This window comes from Talaromyces proteolyticus (genome assembly GCF_021365285.1).
Source record: "Talaromyces proteolyticus strain PMI_201 chromosome Unknown BGW36scaffold_12, whole genome shotgun sequence".
NCBI lineage: Eukaryota > Fungi > Ascomycota > Eurotiomycetes > Eurotiales > Trichocomaceae > Talaromyces > Talaromyces proteolyticus.
Genome location: NW_025764288.1, coordinates 441,624 through 457,099, shown reverse-complemented (window position 1 = coordinate 457,099; position 15,476 = coordinate 441,624). Strand labels below are relative to the sequence as shown.

Below are 15,476 nucleotides of genomic sequence, written 5' to 3'. Positions count from 1 at the left end.
TTCTTTCTCTAGCCTCCGCAGGCAGGCAGCTGCGTGGATTCTATCCGCTTAAAATGGAAATCAGACAGTTGGCGTATCTGAGTCTATTCGAGTGTACCGATTAAGAAGCTGCAGGAACGTGGCGTCTCTTGTGTGTTAAGCTCTCTAGGCAACCGAATTGGTCGGATGGTTGGTTGTGAAGGTAAGAGGAGAAGCTAGAGTGGCATCTACAATTCCGCTCCCGCGCGCTTGTCTCAGCCACTAATAACGGGCCATGACGACGTACACAGTGGGCTGCTTGGTTTTGTCAGCTCCACGTTTCAATATTTATATACATATTTTCTTGTTTCATGAATGTATATTATGATGAGGAGTTAGCTATGTACAATTAATATGCATTATCCACAATGTTTCTAGCATTGCACAAATCGTCCAATTGCCATCCTGTCCCATGCGCCAGAAAATGCAGGTAATATGGTAATAATATACAGCGATTGTCGTCAATCAATAACAAAAAAATCCAAACATTGGCAGCGCAGTGCGAACTATCGTCCCGCGGTCTCGCGAATAGCCTCCCAGTGACTCTCCAGGGGTTTCAAGGTCGACTTCTCAAATTGTTTGACCACGTCTGGTTTCGAATACTTCCTCAATTTCACAGCCAGTGCATGAATCCATTTCCGTTCCGAATCCGTCAGGATTTTCTCGTACTGAGCACCTAGTAGCGAATCAAGAGATTGCCGCATTTGCATCATAAGATTCACGCAGAGGAATCCGTTCACGGTGCCGGGGCGCTTGATGGCAGGGCTTAGAGACGCGTGGCGCTCTCCGTCTGGTAAAGTCTCAGCATGCTCCATGGCGTCGTAGAGACGGTTGATGTGCGGTTCGAGACTGGCTACGACGGATTTCTGCAGCGACCAGCGCAGATTGCGGCCCATCATGGTAAGGTTGGTGGCGGATTGGTCGATATCTTCAAGGCCGCGGAGGCGGAGGAGCCATTGTGGGTTCGAGAGAAGTGCATTGGAAAGTTCGAGGAAGCTGGTTAGTGGTCGGGGGTCTGGGAGGGGGAGGTTGCGGTCCATGATGGCAAGCATTTCTTTAGCGTTGAGAAGGACGTTGGGATTCTGCCGATCCCGGAGGCAACAGCTCATGGCGATATGGAATGTCTTGCCTTCAAGAAACCCTGTTGAAAGCATCTGATTGCGGATCAAGTCGACAGCGCCTTGGCTAGATCGAGAAACACGGAGAACGCGCAGGTATTCATGGAAGTTGGCTTCGTCAGGCTCGAGTTTATGGCCCTTTTCGTCGAGTGTAAAATATTTCCAATACTCTTTGCCAGCGGCAGTACCTTTTGTCAGGATTCGACAAGTTTTCAAAATTCTATTCAAGATCATGTTATCTGGCTTGAGTAGAGTCAACTCCGTGTCGTCGTTCTTTTGAGGTTTCACGGGGTCGAAAATATCTTCAAACGTCTCCATGTAAACTTTCTCCTCGGCACTGTCGTCGTCATGCTCGAGTGATGCTTGCTCAGCATCCAACTCGGCTTCTGAACGTGAGTCGATGTCTTGTTCCGAGGTCAATTCTCCACCATAGTCCGCATTCGAGATCTGCTTGGATTTCTTCGCCTGATATCTACTACGACGCACTTCATCTTCCCAAATCCCTTGCCTCGAACCAACCATCGACGGACCCGAAGGCTTGTCAGCAAAGACTGGAATGCCAGCTGTCTGATTGAACAGACTGAGGACATGGAACGAATTGAGCTCGTCGAGGGGATCTGTTAAAATAAAAGCCATGGTACCAGCCAACTCAGTATCAATCTCCAGCTGACCTGCCTCCCACCGATTTTTAACGTCAGCCCATATTCTCTTCGCGTCAAGGATCATATTTTCTCGTTTTTCCATCTTCGTTTTCACATCATCTACAGAAAGAGAAGCCGTCTCGTGGTCGAAATTGTTTCGGAGAGCCAATAGGATGATGGTGTAGGTTTGGGCGTTTGGTTTACTTGGACCATGCTCAGGTAGCTCTCCAACCACGTTCCATAATGCATCCATATCATGATAGTTACCACAGACTTCTAACATTGGGTGATGATGGAAGTGCGAAGCTTGCACGCCTGATCGCGGATCAAGCACTTGCTTGTAAATTTTATAGGCAGTCTCAACAGGTTTCACGCCAATCTGTCGCGACCGTAAGGATAGCCCTTTAAGCATAATCGTATACGTACGGTCAGTCGGTCGTCGGCCTCTTTTCTTCATCTAAACACCCCATCGTCAATAAAAACAAGATATAAATACCCCAAAGATAATACTTATACACTTACATCGTTATAAAACTTAAAAGCCGCCAGCGGCGCCCCTCGCTTAAAACAATAATCCAACAACCTGTTCCACGCAACCGAACACTCCATCTTCTCCATCTCTGCTTTGCGCACTAAGGCCACTGCAAGCTGAACCTGCCCGGCGGCCAGCAACCTCGCCGTGCGAACCGCCAAGTCCTTGGGATCCTTGAGCCACCGCAACTCCTTATTAACGACCGTCGAGCTGATGGACTCGGGCAGATTCCTGCTTTTCGCAAGCTCCATCAACATGTCCACTTCCTCGCGGCTACCTTCGATATCTCGGCGCTGCTTTTTCGTCTTTCTGCGCACATAGTCTAGATTCTCTGAGAGACGGAGGCCGCGGTTAGAAATGCCGGACGAATGTCGAGGTTTTGATCTGTGGCGGGTATAGCCATCGACGTCATCGTTATAATAATCGACGTCGTTATCGTGATCTCGCAGACCGGTTTGGCTTCGAGGCCATTTTTCAAAAGGGTGAGATGATCGAGTATCGGGGTATGAGTATTCGGAGATGGATGGCGATGTTGACGACGCCTTTCGTAGTTGTTGGACTGTCGTGTGTGATACCGCAAGATTGTTTCTGCGCAGGATGAGTTCGCTGCCACGATGTAATCCAAAGCGAGCACCCGTCGCCGCCCTTCGGACGCTATAGCTCAGCATCGCAGAGACTCGAATGTGAATGTTAATCAGTTTGTGCTGGTGATGCTATTCCCCATGTGTGTCGTCTCAAGGATAGATAGGCAATGCGGTGGCGACGTAAAGGATTCAATATCTGACTGTATTAAACAAGATATCTCTAATAAACTCAAAAGTCGAAACAGATCATCCACAGAAAGAAAAGGTATGTAAACAATGAATCATTTAAAAGGAGAAGGAAGATGGATGGTTCTCTTCCATGCGGTTGCCAGAAAAAAAATCAGGAGCTAACCTTGCGGGATTAGCTGGCGCGCCGGCTAGCCTCCGCGTCCAGGTCCGTGCTAAGTCGTGTTCTTTAACTTTTGTTAGGTCCCTTTGCTCAAGTTCACTCGATTAGTCGGTTAGATCAGATAATAGTCATGTTTCTTAGTTTAACTGCCATGGTCATACCGCATGCATGGCTAGTTAATCTTAATGCGTTTGGGTGTGTGACGGTATCTATAATACTGCTTATACACACCACCACATTACCGATTGGAAATCATATAGTATAGATGACTTTGGATTTAGGGCTACACGGTCAACTTAAAATGCCCATACTACAAAAAAAGGATAAATATAAGCATCGGACTCGTCTTACACTGCATTATTTTGAACGATGAATATTCTTGATATTGATGATAATGAGTAATCTCATTAGCAAGATAAGCATAGCTATTCCATGTGTCCACGTATACTTCATCTTACATCGCTATGAAAGCAGGTGGGCGCGATATTATTCAGTGACAATAAGAGGAGAGAGGCAAGAGAGCAAAAACAAGGGAAAACTAGACCAAATCCGAGTAACAAAGCATGCAATAAACCCGGCGATTCGCACGACAGGTAATAGGGAATAACGAGATGACACATTTAAACCAGACTAAATGAACAACCACGGTAGATAAACATGAAAAAGTATAAAAAGGACCAGAATGGAGCAGCATTTACAAGCCGACGAATCCAGTCCTATAACAACTCAATTGATGATGATGATGCAAAATTCCGCCACGCTTGTCTGAGAAAAGAAAACATCGCCAATATCCGGTGCGATTGAAGAGGGTTATTTATTTTTCCCTTGGAATTTTGGGACGTCCACGCAACCTTCCAAATCCATACGCAGTGGTCGACAAGGGGAGAAGACAGACTAAAGCCGGCCAGTTCTATCTTCCTTTCCTCCCACAAAAACACCGGATCATCACCTCTTGTGGCCAGGAGTGGTATCATAAACGAAACATTTTCAAATTAATGTCGGAAATGTCGGAGCGCGAATAAATGCACGAATGGTATTATAATATCGTGAACTGGGGTGGTACCGAAACGTCTATTGGTAGTTTCCAGATTGGTTGTCTGGGGCTAGAGAATTAGCCGTCAGCACCACAATGCGAGACGATATTGCAATATCCGTATCCATGCGATGCTCTTGGGTCCAAGGCGAAGCAGAGAAGACTAAGTGGCGACAGCTACTTACGTTGCTGGTACACCTGTTGGTTTTGGGCGTAAGGCGAGTGCGGGTAGTTGGTGTACATTTGGCCGTTACCCTGGGGGTAGACCATTCCACCGGCACCACCACCAGCGTACTGACCAGGAACTTGGCTCTCGGCAGGCTGATATCCAATTGGGGGCAGCTGGGGTCGTCCACCTCCGGCATAGGCAGGGGGTTGACCAGCCTGTGAAGGGTCGGCTGGGGCACCACCCTCAACTTGACCCTGCTGGGCCTGGGCAGCAACCTGGCGCTCACGTTCCTCGGCGGCCTTGCGCTGTTGCTCTTCCTCCTTCTTACGGGCTTTCCATTCCTTGCGGATCTCCTTGAATTCTGTTATCCAGAAAAATGATTAGTCAGCAAGGCTTTGATCAAGCCATATTTCAGTATGCAACAAATGAAACATGAAATATCAAAAATATGTAGAATATATCGCAGGCCTCGAGTGTTGTGCAGAGCTAATATTAACTTTACCGCCGGTGCCAACGCTACTGCGATAGCCGCGTGCCCTAGTATCGGGTGTTGTGTAACGCAGCTAAATATGCAGGCGCCACACTAGCCTCTTTTAAGGTCACAAGAACTACCACGCTCAAGGCAAGAGGTGAAGGATAATAAAAATGATATGTCTGAAGTAGAAAATGAATGAAAAGTGGGCTTACCTTCTGGGGTGCGTTTGGCGCCATGCGACTGCATAGTAACATGGGCATTCAAATGATTCAATGTTCCATAGGCTTTCTCACAACCATTCCAACCACATTTGTACATACGCTCAATTTCCTCATAACGACGACGTGGGCGCTTGTGTTGCTGGGCACCGGGAATAGGAACGAATGAGTAAACCTAAATAGAGAAGAAAAGTCAGCTACAGCTTGGGACATGATGGGCTGGGCAATGTTGCAAGCCTCCCACATGGCGAAGACAACATCTAGAATTCTTCCAAGCAGAGGCCGCCCAAGGAAATGACAAGCACGATCAAATGTATTTTTTCTCCATCTACAATCGTGCGCCAAAACCGAACGAACGTACCTGACCAGGGCGCGGCCCTGCGGTCGCAGCAGGGGAGGCAGAACCAACCGTTGGGGCAGGGGAATTATATGGACCCGGCAACCCGTGTTGCTGATGCGGGTATCCATGCGACCATTCTGGACGCGCATACATCTGCGGGGGAGGATGGCCCTGGTATTGGGCCATGTCGTGACCCTGGGGCTGGTAGGGAGAGTACGGCGGAGGGTAAGTCGGGCTCGAGGCCGCAATTGAGGGATCTATAGGAAGGTCCGCGTCAGACTTCAAGTTCGACTGATTGCGATGGTCATCATGCTTTCCATCGTTCAGGGTGGTAGACGAACTCGTTGCTTGAGCCATGGCTGGCGCGCCGCCGGGTTGAGTATGCGGCGGTGGGTGATGATACTGAGGCTGGCGAGCAAGGTATTCAGGCGGATAGTTGGCGGGATGGGCGGCCGAGTTGTAATCGGGTTGCGGGGTGGAAGTCGTAGGACGAACCTCTGGCTGCGACGTGTAGGGCGCAGCGGCAGCAGCAGATGTCTGGTCTGCAGCTGGAGGTTCAGAAAAATGCGAGGGAGAAAGACAGTGTAATCAAGAGTTGCAAACCTGACTGCGCGTAATCAGATGCAGGCCTGTCCATATAATGGAGCTGTATTTGGGAAGTCTTCCAAGCAGAAAACAACCGGCGCGCGTACCTATATTCTGAAGGATGACCTGAATAAGCTACTTGGGTCTTAGGTCTCAATTGGAGTCCGTGAACAGCTCCTGCTGGACGTACCAGAGAGCAGGTATAGGAATCGGACGCGCGAAGGTTACTAGAAACACTAGAACAGACGCGATGGCAAAGCAGCGCTCACGACGATGAGCGGGTGGCGAAGGACCGGTTTGTCTGATGAGGAAAAGAAAGACACCGGAACTTTGACGCGGTCGACGGTCTAAAAAGGCACGGACGACAGGCGATTTGTTATGAGCGCTGGGGTCAGGAGAGGCTTATTCGTTTTAGTACTTTTTTAGGGTAACCGACGGAATGCCTTGCAGTTTGCGGCGGGTAAGACTTCTAGTACACTTGGTACAGAGTAGTAGTGCGGTCGTAGTAGTAATACGTTTAGCACGAGGAACCAGCGGGAAGAAAAAGTTGGGCTTGACCGGGTGGGAATGACGCGAGAGTTTAAAAAAGCCGAATGAGACCGGTGGTGGATGGCGAGATGGGTTCCTGGCTTCGGATTCTCCCAGGCCCACGAGTAGCAGAGACGATATGCTGATGCTGACGGTGCTCTCACCCTACCAGGACGAGGGGCGGCGAAACAATTTAATGGCGGACGGGTACACTTGGAGGAAAAGGGGAAAGCGAGGTGGGTTCAGCAGAGGGCCGCCTAAAAAGTTGTTCACTGTTCGCGCGCGCGGGAGGAGAAAATTGCGACTTGATTCCTCGTGGTGGATAGGTCGACCCAGTTTTCGCGTGGAGTCCGTAATTTTTCGAGACTTGGTTGGGTCGAAGGGAGGTAGGGGCGCTTTCTACTGGAAGAGAGGCCGGGATATTATGATTTCTTATGATGCTGGAAGCGGAGCAGTATCTTTTTGCGGCGTCAAGCGCAGCGGGTTTGGACGAGTTGGGTCCGCGAATGAGACGGCGACCCACTTCGAGGAAATATGAATTGCGAAGACCGCCCGTTTTTCCCCTCCTCGAGTGGTCAAATCGGTGGTTTTAGGAGGGTGACTCCGATCGATACGAGACTAGGTATTTTTGCTGACAGCAGACTGCACAATGTCTTTCACCGTTATTCACACAGGCACGTTTTTTGTGCCGTTGAGGTGGAGGACCTGCTTGAGCTTGACACGCACGGGTGGCAATTGCGCGGTCTTGGCTTCTGGCCCTCGTGTTTTTTTTCTGTAATAAAAAAGAAACGAAAATTTCCTTTGTATCTTTTCTCCGCCGCGACGAATAATATCGAATAATGGTATTTGCGATGAGTTCGGCTTGACCAACCACTGGCAGGCGTAATTTGCTAGCGGCAAGATCAGACAGTCTCACCCAGCGATATGGCCAGGATGGTTGGCTCGCTGGGTCTGATAACAAAAGCGCGTGCTAGTCGAGTAGCGTGTGTTTGGGAGGAGATAGCTCCCGGCTGGCGGGATGAGACGAGACTTGCACTTGGCCCAACCCGAAACTAACAGCGAGCGGAAGCCCCTGTGCAAATTACGGTGCCGAGATAAAGCAGGCTAGCGGGCTGTCTGGACAAGATCCCAGCGTCGTAGCGCACCGTAGCAAGGGAAGGCTGGACCAAGGACGGCTAGAGAGTTGCTGAGAAGGGTTAGGTGTCGCCCTAGTGATGAAGCGGGCGTAGTGCAGGCCGGGGAAGCGATGGCGGCGCGACGCAGGATTTGCGATTATCGAACTAAAAGGTGGAGAGGCTCTGACAATGGGGGTTTTCTCGAGCGACGAGCGTGCGAGGCAGTGAGAGCGTGAGGGAGTGCGAGAGTGGCGAGGGAGAGTAGGGATAGGAGTGGAGGGAGAGAGAGAGAAAGAGAAACCGAGGGTAAGGCAAGGTCAGCCCCAGGTGGAAGCGAAGCGAAGGGAAGGAAGGAGCACGCTGAGGCATCGAGGCAGCGAGGCAGCGACCCCCAGTGGCCGCCCGGCGACCACGCGTGGCCCAATCCGGAGCCGGCGAATGGTACAGGTACCAACACGGCGGGCAACACATGCACTCGCCAGAGGTACCGGTACGGGCTGGTTTGTTTGTTATTATCATTCGATAAGGTTACAATAATACAATTATCATTCAATAATCCTATTCTTATTATTCTTCCGCCGTGCCTGCATACGAGTTTGCGAGGCATCACTCTTGCAGTCAATCGTAGTCCCCAGCAGCACACTGTACATCAGTATGAACAAACATTATTTTGATGAATGATATGAATGATAGCACAATGGACAGGCTTGATGGATCTAACACGCCAAGTCAGGAACGCGTGTTGGCCCAAAAAGGGGCTGGCTAGTCCCAGACGGGCTAGCAGCGACACAGAAACAAACAAGAAAAATAAGAATGGCGCCGGCGTCTTCGCCAGGAGCTGACGCTGACGGCAGTGAGCAACCGCAGAGAAGCTTGGGCTATGGAAGCTAGAGATTAGCCTCCTAGAGTGGCAGACGCGCTAGCCGCACATACATTAGCAGCGCTCTAGCACTCGGCTTGTAAATCGCAGCTAATTAGAGGCTGGCGGCGAGCAGGGCAAGATGAGGCTTGTATGCAACTCTGAGGAAACGCGTCAACATTTACATTTGCATCATATCTTACCGATTCTACCGAACTGCCACCGAAGGTTTTTTGAATTTGAGGAAATTGCAACAATCAACTAAATAGATAGAGCGGGGCTACTATTGGCCTCTGCATGCCCTGAGTCGCTGACTCGTCGTCGTGTCTCGTACAGCGGGTAAATGATACAATAACGGATATAGAGGATAATAATAGAGATAGTATTAAGTAACAGCCCGCAGGATTGCATGCTGATTGGCGGTGTGCAGCAGGCCAGCTCTGTCGTCATCTTTAAATGGGATGGCAGGCTGCAGCACGGGAGTTCTAGTCTACCAGTGTGGTCGTGCATCCGCCATGATCCAGGAGAATTGTGGCAGGGTGCGACTAGGGTCTCGGTTGAAGTATTCCGTATCTAGGACCTTCATGGAGTATGGAAGACTACTCCATCATCCATGTGAAAGGGGGCACGACTCGGAGTCAGCACTAGGCCGGGAACAGCATAGACATGCGGGCCATGCGGTCTGGTCGGTATTTATCCGCGGCCGCTCCCAAACAGGAAGATGGCTTGGTGGGGGCGGCTCTCGCATACATATACCTGTACATACAACATTTGTACATAATTAAATGATTAAATGATTACAAACACTTAGGTATATATGTTGTATGTGTATGTGTATACGTGTATAATGTAGATAGTAGATTGTAGATTGTAGACTGAAGATTGTATTACAGTGCTGGATATTTACATAGTGCATTCTGTACGTACTGTCCTGAACGTACGCAGAGTAATAATATAATTAATAATATAGGTGGGCCGGTCATGTGCCTGGCTTGGCGGGCGGCGATTGGCGGGCCAGGCATGTTATCGCTGAGAGTGAAAGCCTGCTGTGCATTGCGCGCCAGCTCAGCGTAGCATCTGCATTCCTTTTCCTTCGCTGCCGTTCTTTCCGATTTCTATCTTGCCCTGATTTTCGCATATCATTTCTCTTTCCCGCGTCTGATTGAGAAATGAGGAACCGAGCACCCCCACGGGTCGCCTGTTTGGGCCTCGTGCAGATTGCATGAACGCGCCAGTCGCTCGACGCGGGCCCGCCGACGGTAATTGCGCGGTTTAACTCCCCGTGTGCTCTGGCTGCGTCCTGGCTGTTCTCTCAAGCTATCATTACGAGACTGTCTATTATTGTACTATTTTATTGCCCCGTCATTTCTAATTGATATTGTTCTCTATCATCTATCCATCTTTATCTATGTAGTTCTTGAAGTTCTGTAACGAACACGAGCGTAGACCGAACGAGCAGTACGGTAACAATAATACACATAATACATAGTGGACCCCGCTAGCCACATCGCGGTATTGGCCACTCACGTCGCATCTTCTAGCTTCGCTATGCCTATCCTGTCATTCGCCTCTTTCTTTTGCGATGATTGAGTGTCATTCTTCTATGAGAATTCTCGATACTTACGTAGCAAATATTACCTCTGCCGACTTTCAAGGCCTTATTAGAATAAATGTTATTATCATCGGGACTTCTTTTCCAAGTTCCAACTCGTACAGAGAATAACAATACGTATCATACCTGCGGTCCATGGATCCCTCGCCCCATCAATCGGGCTCCGATGTACCAAACAATACCCAACCGCATCTGCCATCAATCATGAATCATGCCATGGCTCAAACTTTCCCAGATTATTGATTTTTTTTTATTTCGATCGTCCTATCAGCCAGTCATCCGCTTGCGTGCTGTTGGCTCTTATCGCATTAATAAATCCATTATATGTTGGTGGAGTAGGTAGCCTATGCTTGCACACTACACATAGTCAGCTGAGATCATATTGCATGTAGGCTTTAGAATTATGCAAATACGGATATGCACTTTTCAGATGGTAGGCTTCTCCGTGCCGAGTAAGCGAAGGAAAATTAATTATATTAATTCGACAATGCGTTACAACCTCGCGGCAGGTCCCGCCATTCAGCGATGTTCTCGCAGTAGACAATAGGGAGCTGGCACTGAAAAAGGGGTTCTTGCAGTCTGACCGCTCGCTCATACTCGTAAGCGAGCCTCAATCACGCCACATTTATTATCTCACCGACCCAAAAAATTTTACATCCAATTTCGTAATGAATACATTCACTCTCTAAAGGTACAGAGATAATGTGTCGTCTATACAAACTCACGCATCCCCATTCCTTAATGCTTTAGCCCGACGACTAGTCTAGTCCTCCCGGTCGTGCCTCTAGTTGAAGAGTCTAAACAATAAACTCGAGTTAAAGCATGCGCGGGCGTTTCTTGTCAGTGGCGGCGCGGCGGGTAGACTACAGTAGGCCGTCGTGTTTAACCAGGACTAGTACGTACAAGTAGCTGATGCTAAGGACGGGTGTGCGACGTACCATAATCCATGTATAGAGTTAGTTAGCCGTGGTGTATAGATGGATGTTGTACGACGGTCGATCGCTGTGAGGCGAAGGCGTAAGGGTAGCCGTGAATGTCAGCACAATATACATGCACATATCAATGATGTAATACGTGTGCAAATCGATGGTCACTATTTTTATATATATCCATATCAATTTAATTTTGGGGGGATATATTAAAGTTATCTGCGGTTTATGAATTAATTTCAATTCTATCTGCTTTTTCCTGCGCGATGCGATGCTATATGATATTTATAACCCACGACCACACATGCACGTATAATTTTCGAGCATACTATTGGTAAAGCCCAATCCCTGAGCTATTCTCGCCGTCAACCAAGTGCCATTCTGATTCGTAGAAATATATATATTCCAATGACGTGGTCCCATTAGACCGACAACAAGCCCTCAGTTTTCATTACCAGTCAAATATATCAATCGCCCAGGCGTCAGTGACATAACCTGATAATAAATTTATGCGTATAAAATAATGTAACATTGAAAAACTTTTACATCGGTCAATGAAATTTAATTTGCCTCAATTATTGACTACGTTCGCGACCCCATCTAATTCACATGCGTAGATACTGCATATTAACCTATCCGCTAACATCGATTATCGCAAGTTAGTCTCGAGTTGGATGTTTTTAGTCGTGTTGATTGATACCCTAAGCTTAAAATGGTGATTCAGTAGTAACAAGCGATTAGTCAATTAGCAACGTTGAAATCGAGATTGAAATGCGTCTAACCCTTTAGGCTATATATCTGGAGTTTGATCTAATCTCATATATATATTTATCAGCCGCATGGATAGATTTATTTAATCTATGCATAATCTACATAAATTATAGGCTATTGAGTATATTAGCAAATTCTCACCTAGAAAATACATACCTCAATCAATGTTCCAAATAAATATTGAATATGAAATTCCATCGACAGCGCTGAAGTTACAGTGGGATGTAGTTCGTACATAAATCCTAGCAAGGGTCACCCTGGATACCAGATTTAGTCCCCCCGCTAACGACGGAGTCACTGCAAGCCAGCGACTAACTCGATGCATACTCTATTGGATTGTCGTATTTAAGGTGTGTTTAGCCACGATTTAGCGTGGAATGCTAGAGGGTGGTTAATACGGCCAGTCCCAAGACTAAGATCCTGGATCTGAGACTAGAGTAGTTGACGGGGAGGTATGGTATGTACGGCTTACGCTAATGCAGACTACATATGTACTTTACTTTTAAGGCTTTGGTTAACATGAACGTCCAACTTGTATTAGGTACTTACAACCTCGCTATACTATTTTGATATCAGTACGATCTCTCTTGGCTATCCAAACGAAACAGCTGTTTCGCGGTAGATAAGTCGCCGCTGATTGGCATAAAAAATGAAAACATAAGAAACTGCACGATCTAGTCTCAACTGATCATCCCAGACCTAACGTTCCGAGACGGTTCGATAATGTACGTGAATGGAAAGCAATCTATAATAAACCCGGTAAACGCCACCTGTAACTGTAAAAAAGAGTGCCTGGATGGACGCAGATCTCACGTAGATGAAACCTAGTGATCAACATCGCCAGCAAGTTAATTTACCATCGCCGGTTGTTACCAAGGGGAGCCGAATTGGAAGCAGTGTAACCACCACCACCACCACCACCACCGCCGCCGCGGTGATGGCCATAACCACGGCCACGACCACCTCCCCAGCCGCGACCACCACCGCCACCACCGCCATAGCGGCACATTTCGTGGAGACGAGGATCAATTTGCTGTTTAGCCTCGCTGAGGATTGTGACAAGATCACGTGCCTGCTTTGAATCTATACATTATATTAGCACCCGTAAACTAAACATAAAAGGTATACGTACTGTCAGTGGTGAAGAACGTAATGGCTGTTCCCTTAGCACCGGCACGACCGGTACGACCAATACGGTGAACATAGTCCTCCGAATTGTTTGGGTAATCATAGTTCAACACATGAGTGATATCGCGAACGTCTTGAGATTACATAGGTTAGCAAACAGAGCAAGTTGGAGCAACGTGACCTTGGCCCCTTTGTCAGTCGCGCGAGACTTGATGCATTACTCTCTTGATATTCATCATCAAGACTATTCAGTGAGCCCATCGGCTGGCAATAATCGCGGTCCTGGAGCACCTTGGATGGTATGCAGCTTGAACAAGTCTACGAGAGACTACCTACGGCTCTAGCTATATCTCGCGATGTAGAGCCGAAGAATCCAAAAGCAAATCTGCTACACTGCACTGTGAGTCCAAGGTCCCTGGTTTGGAACCAGTAGGAAGACGAAGAAAGCCTGGACTAATCATGTTTACGAACATGCTGAAAAGAGCAAGGCACCGTGCCATTGTCACACGACGTCAATACGGGTTAGGGCCTCGACATAGTCGAGTACAAGGGATCAAGAGGAAATGGGAATGGGACAGAGGGGTTCGATAGTAATCATACCAATACCACGGGAGGCTACATCAGTAGCAACCATAATTGGGCTCTTGCCGTTTTTGAATTCTTGCAAGACCCAGTCGCGTTCGTTTTGTTGTTTGTCACCGTGAATCGCTGCAATAATTGTTAGTGACCGAGTATTTGAGAATGAAATTGGAAAGGCTTACACAATGCTGGCCATCCATCCTGGCGAAGGAAACGAGTAATATCATCAGCAACACGCTTGGTGCCGGTGAAGATAAGGCATTTGTTATTGCGGTCGTCCATGATCTTCTCGAGATGCTTGATCATCTTGTCGCGCTTTTCGAAATCGGATACCACCTCGACAATTTGTGTGATTCTGTGATTGGCGGAAAGGTCCATGGATCCGATGTTGACTTGAATGAAATCGTTCAGGAAATCACTGGCAAGTTGACGAACTTCCTTGGGCCAGGTAGCGGACCACATGCAAGTTTGTCGGTCAGGGCGAATCTGGCCAATGATCTTGCGAATTTGAGGCTCGAAACCCATATCAAGCATGCGATCGGCTTCGTCAAGTACAAGGTAGGTAACTCGACGGAGGTTGGTCTTGCCAGCCTCCAACATGTCAATCAGACGACCGGGAGTGGCAATGCAGACCTCGACACCACGGCTAAGATCACGGATCTGAGGGCCCTTTGGAACACCTCCATAAACACAGGTGTTTCGGATACGGGAAGAACGACCAAACTTGCTGATCTCAGTCTGAATTTGCACAGCTAACTCACGAGTGGGGGCAAGGATGAGGACAATAGGGCCATCACCCGGTGAGAGGAGTGGCTGGGCATTGATGTGGACAATAGCAGGAAGACAATATGTCAGAGTCTTTCCAGAACCAGTCTCGGCAATACCAACAACATCACGACCCGAAAGAGCCATGGGCCAGCCCTGAGACTGAATAGCGGTAGGCTTTTCGAATCCTTGTGCCTTGACCTCGGACAGCACGTAGTTCGGGAAACCAGCCTCGTCGAAGGTTTCAACTGGGCGAGGCACATTTCTGCCGGTAACTGCCATCTGATGATCTTTGCGGAAGGCTTCGACTTCCTTTGGAGAACGACTCGCCACATCTTCGTGTTCTTTGTAGAAAGACTTTTCGAATTTGGGGAGAGTAGAGAGATCTAATAGAATTTGAAATTAGCATAGAACAATCAAAATTTTAATGACAGAAAACCTACCCCAGTCTTGAGTCTTGAGGTTAGCACCGAGGGCAGACATGCGGTCACCACCGCCACCATAACCTCCACCACCACCACCACCACCATAGCCGTTGCTGTTGCCGTTGCCGTTACTGTAGCCGCCTCCATGTCCGTTGGAGTAACCACCACCGCCGCCTCCTCTTCCTCTAAAGAATAGTCAGTATTTGAAATGGTTATCGATGGGTAAAATGTGATGAGAATGAGTTGGGAAAACGAGATCAAGTTGCAAGGCCGATCGGGTCACCATAGTGATGTCACACTTATTGGCTAGATGGATTTGAAGCAAAAAGGATAAGATCAAACAAAGTGAACATACCTATAACCACCCCCGTAAGAGTCGCGAGAGCCGTAACCGCCGCCGCCACCGCCGCCGTGATACGCCATTATGCAGTTATGCGGTGCAGATAATTTCAAGAGTTAAATTGAGAGAGCGGATTAACTCGAGCAAGCGAAATGAGACGCTGTAGGAACCAACGACGTTGATTAGTCGGAAGTTACTTCTGCGAAGAAATGAAATTGTAAAGAAAATAGACGAAAATGTGGTGAAGGGAAGGAGGGTTGAAGAAGGATAAAAATGAGGACGCAGCGAGAAAAAAGTCACAGAAGGGGAAGGGAAGGGACGCTAGGCGGTCCGGCGGCAAAATTCAGATCACTAGCGCCGACT

At 48.2% G+C, this 15,476-nt stretch overlaps 3 protein-coding genes across 3 annotated transcripts; all 3 read right to left on the bottom strand.

Moving 5' to 3' along the window:
- Positions 1-324: 324 nt before the first annotated feature.
- BGW36DRAFT_349157 (uncharacterized protein) lies at positions 325-3,216 on the bottom strand. Its single transcript, XM_046213283.1, has 2 exons — positions 2,300-3,216; positions 325-2,234 (listed from the first exon to the last, which is right to left on the bottom strand). Exons 1-2 carry the CDS (start codon positions 2,975-2,977, stop codon positions 525-527), a joined length of 2,388 nt encoding a protein of 795 aa, XP_046067351.1. The 5' UTR covers positions 2,978-3,216; the 3' UTR covers positions 325-524.
- A 1,236-nt stretch (positions 3,217-4,452) lies between these two features.
- On the bottom strand, positions 4,453-5,834 carry BGW36DRAFT_305100 (uncharacterized protein; the record flags this gene model as incomplete). The annotated part of the gene is made up of 3 exons (XM_046212039.1): positions 4,453-4,805; positions 5,132-5,312; positions 5,499-5,834. 3 exons carry the CDS (start codon positions 5,832-5,834, stop codon positions 4,453-4,455), a joined length of 870 nt encoding a protein of 289 aa, XP_046067350.1.
- Positions 5,835-12,390: 6,556 nt separating this feature from the next.
- On the bottom strand, positions 12,391-15,413 carry BGW36DRAFT_387950 (putative RNA helicase). The gene is made up of 6 exons (XM_046217183.1): positions 15,129-15,413; positions 14,792-14,958; positions 13,766-14,734; positions 13,605-13,712; positions 13,009-13,137; positions 12,391-12,959 (listed from the first exon to the last, which is right to left on the bottom strand). The coding sequence occupies exons 1-6, from the start codon at positions 15,194-15,196 to the stop codon at positions 12,730-12,732; spliced, it is 1,671 nt and encodes a 556-aa protein (XP_046067349.1). The 5' UTR covers positions 15,197-15,413; the 3' UTR covers positions 12,391-12,729.
- Positions 15,414-15,476: the final 63 nt, after the last annotated feature.